General features: G+C 36.8%; 1 protein-coding gene across 3 annotated transcripts in view; it reads left to right on the top strand.

The window, feature by feature from the left end:
• ptpn13 (protein tyrosine phosphatase non-receptor type 13) overlaps positions 1 to 16,391 on the top strand; it is an 81,382-nt gene that overhangs the window by 20,328 nt on the left and 44,663 nt on the right. For all 3 annotated transcript variants that reach the window (XM_081391384.1, XM_081391385.1, XM_081391383.1), the window contains exons 3-7: positions 6,467 to 6,642; positions 7,355 to 7,420; positions 8,351 to 8,536; positions 9,817 to 9,910; positions 13,854 to 14,429. In XM_081391384.1, coding sequence (XP_081247510.1) covers positions 6,467 to 6,642; positions 7,355 to 7,420; positions 8,351 to 8,536; positions 9,817 to 9,910; positions 13,854 to 14,429 — 1,098 coding nt within the window. The remainder of the gene's footprint in view (positions 1 to 6,466; positions 6,643 to 7,354; positions 7,421 to 8,350; positions 8,537 to 9,816; positions 9,911 to 13,853; positions 14,430 to 16,391) is intronic.

Genomic DNA, 16,391 nt, shown 5'->3' with positions numbered 1-16,391 from the left:
TTACTTGCAAATACATGGCCACTTTGACGCATACGTATGTGTGTTTAACTGTTCAAGCCCAATTAGTCATCAAAAAGCCCTCAATTCAGTTCTCACTCACAGGCTCTATGAGCTGCGTCTTCACGTGAGCTCGTCTCAGACAGCCCTGAGAAACAGTCTCTCTGACAGCATGCGTATGGCGAAATCAGTTGTCTTTCGCTGCTTACTGCACTTTAACGGTTTAAAATCACTTGTTTTTAAACCGCAATACTTTAAAAACGCACGCAAACGATTTAAGCTTTCGTGACGGCGCAGCACAGCAACGTCACGTGAGCGCAACCGCGATAGAGACGATAGTCCAAAATCTCTACCGGTTGACAAAAAATACTACCAGTTAATCCTTTCTACTGATATAAAGCCCACCCCTAGTGAGTTTTTGCAAGGGGAACAGGCAGGGATTGTGTGAAATAAGGTTAGTATGACTTAAAGTGAATACCCTCTACTTAAGAAAAACCTCAGACCACAAGTATGCCACACAGCATGCTGTTTCCTCACAAAAATCTCTTTAAATGTGAAGAAATATTTTACTGTCCACATTCGCTGGATTGTCCTTTTTTTGCAAACAATTCAATGCCATTACAAGCCTCAGCTATGACTTTATCAGTACATTCAACACGATTATTTTGTAGAATTCTGTCTTAAGCCAATTCACTCATGTTTAAAAGTCATTCGAATAAATCTCCGGCCTCCTCAAAAGCTGTCAGCGTAGGCCAGACCAAAAATAGCTCCTATCAGTCTGATTCAAAGAAGAGATCTTTTTTTTTCTGTCTCTGGAGGGAATGGTAACACTTCTGTGAAATTTATGAGGAGGCTTACTCAGCCTTATGTCCGTCCTCTGTGTCTCAGAATGACTGTGTGGGCTAGTGTTGTGTGTCAACGTTGTGAACAAAAGCCTCTTTATTGTCCCTGCACCCTGGTTTCCTAAAGAGCAGTCTGGTGGGCAGTTTGTGGCGATTGAGATGATGCCAGCTCCTCTCGACCGATATCTGCCGTTCCTTTACAGATCTTGAGGCTCTCGACAAGTCTTTCTCACAGTCGGTGGACAATTCTCAGTCTGTCGTCATCCCAGACAGTCGTTGCCCCCTTTATTCAGCAGACCTGGCCATTAGCCAGTCGGGTTTGGAACGTAATTAAGCCTTTGTCTTCAGGGTCGAGGAGGACGATGATGATGATAAAGATGATGTAGCTGCTTCGGTATGTGTTTGCAGGGAGAAGTAGGACTCTCCTCGTCTCACAGTAGCTTGTTATCTGGCCTTGAGTTGCTCTGGGGTGAAAACTTGCTGGCAAAGGTCTCTCTTGACAGAGTTGCAGAAATTCTGGGCCCTGGACGAGAGTCATGGGACGTGACTTGAACAAGTCAGCAAGTTTGCTTTGTGTAACATGCCGTTTTAATTTGAAGGCGCTGCTTGTATTTATATTATATAAATATAAATTTACACACACACACACACACACACACACACACACACACACACACACACACACACACACACACACACACACACACACACATATTATATTATGAATAAAAGTTGAATAAAAGTATTGTTCAATGTTGTTATCAATAGAGATACGCGGATGGTGTATTATTTCATCCGCAACCGCATCACAAAACTCATCATCCGCACCAACTTTTTTTGACCAGATTTCAAAGCCGCAAGAATGCCCTTGTCTGTTCTAGAAAGGATGCAGCAAATATATTTAATGCTAATGTATGAGGCCTCCGCTGAGTTTCATTCATTTACGATGAGATGCGCTCTAGTTCAGCTTCACAATGCAATGCAAGTGAACGCGGCGCATCGGAGCCTCAATGTCACGGTTATTTATTGTCTCCTATAGGTTTTAATTATTAAATACATGCAATAGGCTCTATGCACGAACGCTGCTAACGTATTTCCAGTAGGATCTCAGCCGGCGTCTTTACTTCCGCATAGCGCGTTCTATAGGACCATTCACTTTAATAAAATTCATTTTCTCAGAAACGGAGACAACGATTTTAGAAACTGATTCGCTAGTCGGATTTTTTTGCGATATGAGAGAATACTCACCCTCAAAGTTGTTGATGTAGCTTGAAATTTATAATTTAAAGAACTTCTCTATCTTACTCATATGTGTGACAGTTAACTGCCTCACAATATTGTTAACATCATTCACGTTAACCGCAGGAAGTTTTTGTAAACAGCGAGTGTAATTTGCCATTATCTCCACCTAATGCAAAAACGGCTTCTGACGCAGCACCGGATGTAACTGGGCGGGCTGAGACAAAACGCGGAAGCGATCGTACATAGAGCCTATTGGTTGATGAAACATTTATTAAAATTAAGATACAATTTGTACAAAACGAACTTCGCTTTAAAGAAAGGATTTCTACAAAGCAAAACTTAATGAAGTGGTAAAAATCATGTCTGACGATTTACAAAACAAAACTTCATTAAGTGGTAAAAACCATGTCTCCCGATTGCAAATGTTCATTGCTAATGTTTATTATTGCAAATGTTTTTCATTTGTTTAATAAATCTCATAATGATGGCATATCATTATATCATAGCTTTTATTTCTATCTAAAATAATTGGGTCGGTCAGGGGGTACTTGGCAAAGAATCAAATACAGTTGGAAACGACGTAGACCATTAATAACACAGACTGTTAACAATTGTTTTTAATTAGTATTTAAACATTCTCTATGATAAAATTTTTTTTTGTAAAAAATATTTTAATAACACGGTTTTGGCGGTTATATAGATCTAATGATGGTGTTCAACTATAACCGTCGGTCTCACGGTTATATACTAACCGTCACACCCCTAGGTGCAACTGTGATGCAATTATTAATAATTGTAATTTTTGCATCACAATAAGTGTATTGTCAAAACATTTTAGTAACTAAACTGAATTTTATTAGGTTTAGTGACAACATGTTACAATGTTTACATAGTTCAATTTCTGGTAAGCTACGCTTTTTTATTATTTCAGTTCAATTCACTTATTATGATTTGATTTAATATTGACTCATTTGGATAAATATTAGGTAGGCTAAACAAGATAGGCATTCATTTTTCTCAAGAAAAAAACAACTCACCTAATGCTGTAAACATACAGAGAGCCCTATCAGCTGGCAGTATTATTTAAGGTTAAAAATAACACAAATTAAATATAATGCATTTTTTTATTATAATAACAACTTTATTTAATGATATAAGTAAAAATATAATAAACATTGTCATAGTACACATATTTAGCAAAATACTCTCTATAGCTCTTTTCTAGCCAACTAACGTGCCTATATTATGGTCATTAAATGCTTTCCTGAGGTAAATGTTATGTGACATAATTGTTCTCCAACTGTTTTATTGACCCCTTTGATTGATGGCTCGATATTATGTATGAGGAATATACATTTCGGTAAGCTGTACTGTATCTTTCAACAGTGTTCATTCGTGTTTAACGTTATTTACTATCAGCTAGAAATGATCGGTTCACGTGCCGCTAGGGATCTGTCGTGTCACATTTACAAGCGCCAAAACGGTATTTATTGTCTGAATTTCGTAATAAAAGTGACAGAATCTGAGAGCAGAGATTTTTTTATATCATAACTAACCTGCTCTGTCAAGTCTGTCGGTCTCCGTGTCCTCTTTGCTTCGCGATTTTTCTGTGCGTGAGAAAAAAAATGGATGTGTGGCTACATCCAATAAGGTGCTTATCATTCGTTCAAATTCGTAGCATGCGTTGTGCTTGTTGCGCTTCATTGGTTGTCTTGCAATGTGCCTGCTTAGATGTTGTCGAATCAAAACAACGTGGGACTACAGTGATTGGATGTCGTACAGGCAGCGCGCGCGCTCTCTGCATGCATACAGGTGGTGCACATTTTTTCACAGATGCAGATAAAGAGCGGCGTGTGAACGTTTTTTCCCCAGTTTTCATGGGAAGTAGCAAGTCTTCTCGAGTCAAAAGGCGCAAGTCCAAGTGAAGTCACGAGTCATTGATGTTAAAGTCCAAGTCGAGTTGCAAGTCTTTGTACATTTTGTCGAGTCGAGTCTGAAGTCATCAAATTCATGACTCGAGTCTGACTCGAGTCCAAGTCACATGACTCGAGTCCACACCTCTGGTATACTGTATATTATGTGTGTATATATTACTATTTTATTACTCATAGAAAGTATTTATTAACCTCATATAAATATATTATATAAAATAATATTTAAAAAATATAATATTTTTTTCCTCTGGACACATTTTTCATTTCATAAATATAGAGATAAATATGGCAGATTTTTTTTTTCATCACAAATTTATTTTTCATCTGTATTAAAATGTCTTTAAATACGTAGATATACTGCTTTAAGCAAAATCAATATTTTTCTAAGATTATTTAGCATGATATAAATAATGCAAACGTTTCCACCACTTCTTGCGCTTTAAAATGGGTATTTAGGTCATTTGGTTGGTTGTCCTTGCGCAGTAATCTTGAGCATCTCAAATAAACAGATACTGGTTAAATAAACAGACACCCAAGTCAGTAGACAGCACATGTTTGATGTTTGATCCCCCCCCCCCATCTATTTTCTCTTTCTTAGGAGAATTTGTGATGCTATTTTTGGCTGATACTTCATTGGGCTCGAGTACTGCAGTGTATTATCTGTCCACTCGGGCTAGTCTCTGATAGGACAGATAAAAACTTATCAGATAGGCCCGTTCTGAGATATTTCCAACTGTGCGTCAGCTTCCTTCCAGTTAACAACTTGATGCCTCTGAGCTTTAGCATGCAAGCATTTTCAGCTTTTGAGAATTAGTTGCAGTGCATTCCAAAGAAAGGTATGCTACCTGTGTAGTTCTACTATGAAATTATTTTAATAAAGCTGCTGGAATATCTGTGCTGGAAGCTAAACAAGAAGAGTGCACTGCTATTTTTTTACTATGAGGTTCAACTGTGGTCAGACAGTTTCCACAGGAAACATGTGTTTACTTTGGGAATTCCAGTGCTTTATACCATCGCTGCTTGAATTAAATTTTTATTTGTTCTCTTGAACACATTCTGACATTATTTAAATGTTTCTGTTAATTTATTTTATGTTAATTTGCACCAACCCCTAACTCTTAAGTACAGTATTTAGAGCATAACTTGTCTGAGCTACTGACGTGAATGTTACTAAATGCCAAAATAAACCAAGTCTTATGCGCACCAAGGCTGAATTTATTTGATTCAAAATACAGGAAAAACAGTAATATTTCTATTTGAATATATTTTAAAATGTAATTTATTCCTTTGACGCAAAGCTGAATTTTCAGCATCATTACTCCAGTCTTCATTCCCTCATGATCATTCATAAATCATTCTGACATGCTGATTTGGTGAATAAGAAACATTCCTTATAATTATCAATGTTGAAAACCGTTTTACAAATATCTTTAAAGTATTTCAAATAAACCATGATTTTCAGGATTTTTTAATAAATAGATAAGTACAACATTCATATGAAATAGACATTTTTGTTTAATTATAATTAAAACAAAATAATGTAATATTATAATAGTCTTTACTGTCAGTTTTAATCAAGTTAATGCATCCTTGCTGTAAAAAAGCATTCATTTCTTAAAAAAAAAAAAAAAAATTCTCACTGACCCGTAACACCCTATCATCATGGTGACAGCATTTGCTTTAGTAAATAGAAGAATCTACATGTTCAGTTGTAGCATTTTGAGATATCGCTCTGGTTTTCTGGTATACGTGATATGAAATAATAAAAAGTAGGTTTCTCAAAAGCAATTCCACATTTCCACTGAATCCTAATCTGTAATAGGAGTTATTTCTGCACAGCTGTTCCATCCAAACCGCTGGGCCGTATTGTAAAGGCTCCATTGTTTTGCGCCTACAGCAGCACAAAAGAAGAGGGAAAAAAACATCAAAAAGAAAAATGAACTGTCATACAGAATCATCTTTTTGAGAGAGAACCCAAGGGCCTTGTATTTTAAGGAAATGCACTCATTCACAGAATAATGCAGCTCTTTATTACATGTCTTTGTCCGGATGAAAAGAATTAGCTTTCTACCACCAAATCTCCAAAGTTCCTGAAACGTGCACAGTCAGATCGTGCTGTATTTGTGTAATCCAAGGCCGTAATCTTCCTTAACTTCCGAACTTAGCCAGTGTTGCAAACTAAGCTGTTTCCATAGTTGTCAAAGGAACATTATATTTCTGAACTTAATAAATCCCATAGACCGATAAAAGGACAAAAGAGCAAATTAATTAATTACTCTATCAATCTAATCAGTCAAGCAATCCATCTTTCTGTCTGTCTATCTATCGATCGATCTAACGATCTATCCGTCTCATTTTTATATTTAAGAATTTGTTACAGATTCAGATGTACTAAGAGCTGCAGTTGTGGTCAAGTTTGTGGTAATACTCTGCATGTTTGTTTTCCCTCAGGTTCAACAGATCCGTCTGCGTTGGGTTTCATCATTTCTCCATGGTCGCTGCTGCTCATGCCTTCCGGAAACATCTCTTTCACGGATGAGAACGTGACACAGAAGGACCTGCGGGCTTTCACTCCTCCAGAGGTGCTGGACGGTCTCAACCTCTCCTCGCTCTCTGATATGGAAAAGGTAACTTATGTAGTTTGAATGATTTTTGTTGGGCTTGTTGTTCCCTGTTTAAAATCTCTTGTTTTCTTTTCCCGTTTATGACTTCTGGTATCAATTTATATTTGCTAAGAAATAGTGAATTATTTTTAATTCTAAAAAGCTCTTTTTCTAGTTTTCAGACTTTTAGTCTGTTGTCAGTGAGGTTATTTCAGATGTTTTTTATTTCATTTTTGAACGATGGCATGTGAATATGAGAGAAAAGTGAGGAAAGCTACTTTCATTCTATCATGCAACCATTTCTTTTGTTTTATGTATACATTTTAGCTCTTAAACTATTTTGACAGTACTCTTCTGTGTACACATGACATTCTTCGAGAGAGACCGATACACCACCGCAGAGTCAAGGCTTGATTATTTGCAGAGAAGTTAAAGGATCTTTTGCATTCTTTGGCAGACTTTGAGATATTCTGTGCTCAAAGCTATTCTTTAGCAAGAGGAACAGACAGAAGAACTAGACGGGAAGAAACACAAAACTATGTAGATGTGCTATATATAAAGTTTGATGCAGATTAAGACCTGAAACATACTGTGGGCTAGCAAATGCTTTTGGCAAACACAAGCTCAACACAAGTCTGTTGTTTCTCCATTTTGTAATGTGGACTGAAACATCAAATGCAATCATATAAACTGCTCCATTGTCACATGACATTTCGGTGTTATTTTTACCTTGTAGATGCACATGTATTCGCTTGGCATGACGTTGTTTTGGGGTGCAGACTATGAGATTCCTCAGAGCCAGGTGAGGCTTTCAAGGCATTTCATGCTTATAATTCTTCAATTTACTTTTACTTTTCATTTAATATAGAAAAGGAGTGATTTAGAATGGCTAGTACCAATAAATATTGGGTTAATATATACAATTTAATTTGATTCTATGTATTTTTAGTGCTTTATAGAGCATCACATTGTTAGCTTAGCAATATGCTAATATTTATTAAGAATCGTGTCTCTGCTGTACATAGAAACATCATGTTAAATTATGGAACTAAATTCAGTACAAAAGGAGTGGTTAAAATCAAATGAAACTGAATATATTAACCCAATATTTGTTTGTACTATGTATTTTATAGTGCTTTTTAGAGTATTATGTTGTTAGCTTAGCCACATGCTAACGTCAATTGGAATCAATGGAAAATCTCACCCTGCAAAAAATAATTTCCGGGAGATGGCGCAACATCCACCATATTATTAAACAATTATATTATTCTATTATATTAATTTGTGTAAGCTGCCTAACACAGGTTCGTTCATTCAATAGTATTTGTGCGCTGAAAGTGATGTAGTTGAGTGTGATGAAAAAATAGGTGAGGGTCTCCACAAAATCCGAACTCAAGTGGTCACAGAAGATGCATTTGAAACGTATGATACCAGGTGTAACTCTAAGGCTTGGCTAACCACTTGTGATCAGATGACTGAAAACACATCTTGATACCAGGTGGGAACAGGCTTTTTCGCGCACTCGATTTCCAGGATATTGTATATAATTTTCAGGCGTCAGGGAGCCGCTATGTGTGAGACTCCCGGACCCTCTGGAAGAGGTGGGATGTCTGCCAATGCAGCATCATGTTAATTTATGGAAATAAATTCAATTGGCTCAGACAAATAATAGATTCTAGATGACTCAGCATATTCTTGTATCTTTTCACTGACCTCTTCATGTGTGTTTTAGCCAATGAAACTGGGAGAACACCTGAACAGAGTCTTGCTCAACATGTGTGATGACTCCACACTCAGCCGACTGTCTGCACGATCGGTTCTGGACACCTGCAGCGCTCACATCCGTAACTCCAACTGTGACCCTTCGTTTTCATATGTCAGGAGGCTGGTGAGACTCGTTCTTGGCAGTCTCTCTCAGGTACGTGCCTATGTATTTTTTTTAACATGCTTGTTTTTGTTGTGTAGATTAAATATGACAAAAGGAATGACTTGCGGATCAGCAAGTACATAAAGAGCCACTCTGACTCAGTGAATGAATTAATCAAACCTAAACGTGTTTTTTTTTTTTTTTTACCAATTTGTTGAATGACTCATTGGAGTCATTTACTTGCGAATCAGACTGCAAAGGCAAGTTTCTATAAGCAACAGTATTTTACTTCAAGTTTTTAATATAATGCTTATTATTAAAATTACATTTATATAGAATAAAAATGATATATTTTTAATCTGCTTTTAGCACTGGTTCTTGGTTCCCAACTCTAATTTTTTGTTAGTTGATGACATCCAAGCAATAATGATTCAGCACAAAGTGTGTGAACATACTGTTCCTATTAACTGAACTGCCTGCACAGTCCAGGCCTATAAAACAGCTTTCAATTAAAAAGGTAGTTAACAGTCTTTCCTGTGCTTGTTTTCTCATGTTTGATGTCACATCCTGTTTCTCAGCTACACAATCTCCCCAGTGGTTTAATTGCTCAGTGATACAGAAACAGTGTATTGCCAGGAACAGACATGTTTCTGCTCTTATTTTCTGCACTGTGTATCTTTTTCCACACTGGGGAGGTAAATGCGATGAGCAAACCTCATCTTTATGTCTTCCACCATGAGTGTTTCTTCTTCCTCCAGCAACCCGGATTTAGAGTTAAAAATTTGACCATTTTATTCAAAAGGTGTTTTGACTTTGTTTAGCAATCTTGACCCTCTAAGGCCCGATGAAATCCATTTTCTCAGCAAAATTCGATTTTATTTTCCCCCTATTTTTTTCCTGGATGTTGTATTTTATTTATTTGCTTCATCAAAATACATATCAAACAAATCAATAACAGTTTATTGAACTTTAAACCATATCTTTAACTGATCTTATTTTTTTTGTAGCTTAAATGGTTTGGGTGGCTTGAGGAAAGAAATTGCATTGTGCACCTTAAAGTACACTACTGTTCAAAAGTTTTAGGTTGGAAAGAATTTGTAATGTTTTTGAAAGAACTCTTTTGCTTGCCAAGGCTGCATTTTTATTCAATAAAAGAGAAATCTGTAAAAATAATATTGTGAAATATTATTACAATTACAAATAACTGTTTTCTATTTTAATGTTTTAAAATGTAATTCATTCCTGTGATGCAGCCATTTTTTCTTGTAATCCCTTTCCCATAAGAGTGAATGATTGTGTCTTTCTCATTCTGGGCATGTGTGTTTGTTTAGCTGGACGGTCTGTTGTCTGAAAGCGAAAGGGAGTCACTTCCAGAAAGAAGTAAAGAGATTCGTGAACGTCTGCGAGGAAAAGGCCTGCCCGCAGGTAATACACATAAATCTAGATGTAAAGTAATATATAATTTTCATCTTTCCTGTAGCTCAAACAGTAGAGCGTTGGCACTTGCAACGCCAAGGTCATGGGTTCGATTCCCAAGGAAAGCAAGAACTGATAAGAACTGACAAGAATGTAAATGTGAAATGCAATGTAAGTCGCTTTGGATAAAAGCGTCTGCCAAATGCATAAAATGTAAAATGTAAATAATTAATGCTTAATATATAGGACATTGAAGCTGGGGATTTCACTTTTTAGTAGTATGGGAGTCCTTTAGTTTTCTTCCCTACATGAATAAACATGTATGCTTTTGATTTCTTCTTTTCTCTTTCTCCCACACACACATGCACACCCAAACACAGGCATGCCAGTACACGTTCATACCTCAACCTTCTAGTCGTCTTCCGCGCCAACCACTCGTTTGAAGTTGCTGTTAATATTTGATGATATTTTGATTGTAATCACAGCTCACACGTTCTCCTCTTCCTAATAATCTCAGACTGATTGCTCTAATACCATGAAGTGCTAAGCTTCATGCTGACTCATCACACACCATTTGTCCAGTTCTAGAGGAAGTGATTCAGAATGTAAACAAAGCAGGGCTTGGTACTGACATGACACGACTTTGGCCCTGGGGTGCTTATCAGAACAGAGGGATAATAGATCCTCCCTGCCACAAGAGACAAGCCAGAACACAGCCAGCACCAGTGTCTGGAAGTGCCAAACTGAAACTAAAGAAATTTCCAGATAATCATAAGATTGCAGATAGAAGGTTCTGGGGAATTTTGTGAAATGTATTGTATACATTGAGTTTTAAAATAAATAGTGGTTCTGAAGAAAAGTGTTTTCCAAATAATATTAAGATGGTCTGATGGGATGTCACAATGCACAGATTATTTATGCAGTATTTTACATGAAATACTAATATACTGCTTATTGCATACTGCATAGTATTCCTAAATAAATGAATGCTTTTATTCAGCGAGGATGCATTAATTAAATCAAAAGTGACAGTAAAGACATTTATAATGTTACAAAAGGTTTCTATTTCAAATAAGAACTTTAGAACTTTCTATTCATCAATGAATCCTTAAAATAAATGTATCACGTTTTCAACAAAAATATGAAGCATCACAACTGTCTTCATAATTGATAAACATAAGAAATGTTTCTTTATCATGTGACACTGAAGACTGGTGTCACATGAAAAAAAATTCAGCTTTGCCATCACAGGAATAAATTACTTTTAAAATATATGAAAATAAAAACAGTTATTTGAAATAATAGTAATAATATTTCAGTTTTACTGTTTTACTGTATTTTGATCAAAGAATTAAAGCCTTTGTGATCATACTTTTTTTTTTTTTCAAAAACATTCAAAAAAAAAAAAAAAAACTGACCCCAAATTTTGAATGGTAGTGTAGTTTGTCATCCATAGAATTGTATGCATACAAAATATGTGAATAGTATGCACAGTATACACAGTGCAGACATAATAAGTGGTCTCCAGAATGCCACTCTTCCATGTATATTCTGTTGTATGCGGTAGGCAGTATGTTATCATTCTGAAGATACAGTTTTGTTCAAGTTGTGTTTTAAGACTCCACTAACATCCCTTGGCCTTCTCCTTTATTCTCTCAATCTGTTTTTCTCGTCTCTCCGTCTGACTTCTCATGCTTTATAGTTTAATGATGTGCCAAACAAAGAACCTTTCTCTCCCCTTCTTCTCTGTTCTTCTCCCAACTTTCCAACTCCCTCATTTCTTTCGCTCTCCATCTATCTTCTGTTAGTCTCTCTCTCTCTCTCTCCCTCTTGTCTACTCACTGTGTGCATAGACAAGAGTTTGAACCGAAACTTGACAAGCACATCACCACAAACCAAAACCAGAGCGTTTCATTTTGGAAAATATGACCAGATTTTCCCAGTGGTTTCAGTGGTGCTTTAGCACAAACACGACCGACCGGTTATGTAACTGAGGCATGGCATCGATCACTAATAAATATTTCCCAGGGTTTTTTACTGCGTGTTCTGTAGGAAGTTTTGTTTTCATGCTGTTGCATCTGGCCACGCATTGGGGTCATGATGTGACTCACTTCACTCTAGTTTATTTTTGGCTTTACAGATGTCACGAAACCTCAGCAACAAAGTAATAACTGTGGTCTCAGACTGTGTCATTCTTCTCATTTTGTTGATCGAATGTTTGTTGACTTTTTCAAAGTATTCGTGCTCTGCACACTAGCATTAGCCTCAGGCTATGCTAACACTGCTTAGCTTGACTTGAAATATACATAGCAGCATTATATCTGTTTCAGGGCTGTCAAAACAATAGTATAAATGTTTTAATTTCACAGTGGTTGTCCTTATGTGACTTCTGAGAGCTTCAGGTACTATATGGCAATATTTTATTTGCATTAGCATCTCCTTTTTATGCAAGCGCTACTGGCCTGTTGCAGTCAACATTTGCTGCAAAAACTTTTGGGATACATTTTGTATACATTTTCTAGTAGTGGCACACAAATCCTAGTGTTTGGGCAAATTATTAGGTGATGTTGAGCACGTTTATGGCTTTACCCGAAGCACGTTTTCTTTAGCATATTGTTTGCTACAGCAAATCAGTCAGTCTTTACAATTAAACGGCTATATCTTTCTTAACTAGCTTAACAGTTAGTGCTCCAGCAAATTGAGCCATGATGTTCAAACATTATAACTGCTAAGTTCAAAACAGACCCATAACATTTCCTAATCCATGTCCACCGTCTTCTCCCCATCATTCTTGATCATCTGTCCACTGTTGTTTCAAAAAAGTGGCAAAAAGGCCAATAATAAAATAAAAACCGTGTCAGTTTAAATAAATATTTTATGTTATATTATTTTATTAATCTATATAAATTTATATTATTTATATTTTAAATATATTGTGTATTAATTATATTATTAGTTATAATTAATTATTAATTATATTATGAATCTAATTGATAAATGCATGTTATAGATCTTATTATGAACAATCCATTTGTGAGTTTTTTTTTGTTTTTTTTTGGACCTCGTAATGTTTAACCAATATGCCACAACTGGATCTTCCAGTGAAAATGACAGACTTCTGTCTGGTGATGTATGCAGGACTTCTCCAATCGTTTAGCTTGCATTCATCTTCCTCCACTTTTGAATGCAACACACACATCTCAAAATCAAATCAATAACCAATGCATATAACCAAGTCCCCGCCCTACAATTTCTTCTTTTTCGATAATCCATTACACTTGGATGTGCATCACAATACGGAAGAAAAGATCTGTCGCTATTTCCAATTCATTGTGACTTTGAGGCATTTAGTTTTACATCTTGTTGGTCTACGATATGGCAAGACTCTTGTATCTAATTTCCGAACTCTTTTATATTCTATTTTGTGACACTGGTATCCTTCCAGCATTAAGGGTTTTGAAGTGTCTGGGTCAGTGTGTGTAATGACTTTAGCATGCTAACTGCTTGAAATCAGCCCAGATCCATCTTTGCCCCCTACGATATAGTAAGCTTTTTATGAAACATGAGAGAAAAAGCCTCTTGTTGAGCCATTTAATGCTTAAACAGTTCCCTAAGAGAGAACCATCTGGAACATCCATGTCTTCCTGACTGACAGTGCTGGAATTGGCGTGGCTAAAGAGCGTGTCGCTGGAAACTCAGGATGAAATCAGAGAGGCTTTAGTGGGGCTGGTAACCACTAGAAGGCCACTATTGTCCCTTCTGTTCTTTCAGCCAATTATGACCCATTCTAATCGTGCCTTGACAAACGCGATCCAATAAAAATGCTTCCTGAAGACAGCAAGGGTCCCACATTTAGTTTATGTCCTTCAATGGATTCTTATTTGTCTTTAAACCTTTATAAGTTCTTGTATGTTTAACCTTTTTGTGTACTTTTTTTTTTTTTTCCCATTAGGGCGTAGTGCCGCCCATCGTGTGCTGGAGCGTTATAGAGCCCGAACCCAGGAGCAGGCCAACCTGAACCGCGGACTCAGCCGCTCTATGGGCTCTCTTCCCATACAGGACCTTGTCAGAGCAGACGAGGGTCTTGTTCAGTATGCCCCTTCAGAGTACCCCGCTGGGTCTGGATCCACTGCCGAACTTTACCACCAACGCCAACAACAACAACAACAACAACAACTGCAACAACAGCGCGGCCGACCCGTGGAGGTGAACCAGCGTTCACACCCTCATCAGAGAAACAAAAGCTGGGCCTCCTCAGCAGACCTGGCCTGCCTGGATCCGGATATGCTCCGCTTTGGGGCCCTTGAGGACGCCCGACGGGGCAGCAGCGCTCTGAGCACCCGCTCAGCCAGTAAACACAAATCAGCTTCCAAAGCCAGAGACTCCCGTTATTCGGACTTTGGGAGCTTGGATGTCAGGAAGACCCATCACCATTCGAGTCAGTCTGTCGGCTCGGCGTTCAACAGCGCTTACGACCGGATCAGAGAGAAGCATAAGAAACTGCAAGCGCTCAAACAGGCCATAGATGGTGAGTACTGATTCTAAAGTTACTTGTTCGCTTACCACAATAATAAACGGTCTGTGAATCTCTCAAAACCTGTCAAGAAAGAATGTTTCAGAAAAAAAATGTATATTTTGCATGAACAACATTCTATGCTGATGTTCGTTTTTAAAAATGATTAAACATATAACATTAAAGTTAAACTGAAAATGGTCAAATTAAAATTCCTAGACATAAAACAGGAAAGATAATTAAAGTGTAAAATATGTCTGAAAATATTGTCACAATACAAAAAATATTGATTTTTAAATATCGGCTATTCAAACGCTTTGGGTCAGTAAGTTTTTTTTTTTTGGGAAAGAAATTTATACTTTTATTTTGCAAGGATTCATTAAATTGAAGTGACAGTAAATACATTTATAATGTTAGATTTCTATTTCAAATAAATGCTGTTCTTTTGAATTTTCTATTTCTCAAAAAATCTTATCAAACAATATATATTATGACTTCCACCAAAAAATATTAAGCAGCAACTGTTTTCAACATCATTATTAGAAATGTTTCTTTCAAAACATCATATTAGAAAGATTTTTGAAGGATCATGTGACAGTGAAGACATTTCAGATTTGCCAGCAAAGGAATAAATAATATTTTTAAATATATTTAAACAGTTATTTTAAATTTTTAATAATATTTCACTACATTACTGTTTTTACTGTTTCTTTGATTTAGTAAATGTGGGCTTTGTGAGCAGACTTTTCAAAAACATAAAAAAAATCTTAGGGACCAGTAGTGTACTTGTAGGCTCATTTTTTGCATGCAATATATATGTTTTTCTTATGATCTTAGAGTTAAATTACCCTGCCATTTCTTGATTGACCCCAGTGTGGAAAATTACATATAATGCCTATGGCTCTGCAAGATTTTGTCAGAAAATCCAAATCCAGGATTCGTTTTCCCCTCCAGCTCATTGTATCAACAACACTTTGTTCGCTGTGAGTTGTGCAGAGCTAGTTGTCATAATGATATTGACTATCTGATGGAAACTGCACACAAAAATGGCTGAAATTACCAGTGAATGTACTGTGGGTGTGCTGTCTGAGACTGAGACTAGCGGTGATGTAGTCTAAGATCTGGGATTGTAATCAAAAGGTTGCAGTAAAACACTTAACCCTGTGTTGCTCAATGAGAAATTGTGCCTGTAGCTTATCATTGCATCATGGTCACATCACAAAATGCTTTTGTGGCAAGGGTTTTATTCTACAGGCTTCATGCAATGCAGTTGAAGTGACAGCGTTAACCAGGCTGGTTAAAACCACTGTGCTACTGACTTTGACTCATAACTAAAATGCAATAACCATCAGAAGATTCAACGGCAACCATGAATTGTATTTGTGTTACAGAGGATGATGCTTTGAGTTCCTGTGAAACTAAAGTCTCGCCGAGCTGAGGTGTCTCTCTGTGTGTGTGTGTGTGTGTGTGTGTGTGTGTGGTGGAAGTGAACGCAGGGTTATGAATGGGTTTTGCGTGGCTTTTGCGCGTGCGGCATGTTGCCAGGTTCTTTATGACTCAGTCTGGCTGAGGGCTCAAGATTCCAGGAACTAATTAGAGAGATGGATAATTCTAGGCCTTCAAAGCTCACAGACTTATGCAAGCTTTTTACTCTCTCTCTCTTTCAGTCGTTCACTCTCTCTGGGTCTCTCTCGCCATTTTCCGCTAGCTTTTCATTCAAAACTTTCCACACTGTTGGTGAAACTAATTTAAAGTAGTTAAACATCAGTCAAGCTACCCTTTTGAAAAAGTTCAGTGCATGTAACTAACTATGCCGCTTTGGGGAGGGCTATTTTATTTGATTTTATTTGATTTTATTTATTTTAACACTGATTAATCATATTATAGTTGTATATCGACACAAAAAATATGCATATACTTGGAGCAGAGAGACTGAATTGATTTTTGAACTGGTTCATTTAAATGATCTGTCTGAAC

The sequence above is a fragment of the Scardinius erythrophthalmus genome (genome assembly GCF_964197995.2).
Source record: "Scardinius erythrophthalmus genome assembly, chromosome: 17".
In the NCBI taxonomy this organism is placed as follows: Eukaryota; Metazoa; Chordata; class Actinopteri; order Cypriniformes; family Leuciscidae; genus Scardinius; species Scardinius erythrophthalmus.
The sequence above is the reverse complement of the archived record's forward strand: the minus strand, read 5'-3'. Positions and strand labels throughout refer to the sequence as shown.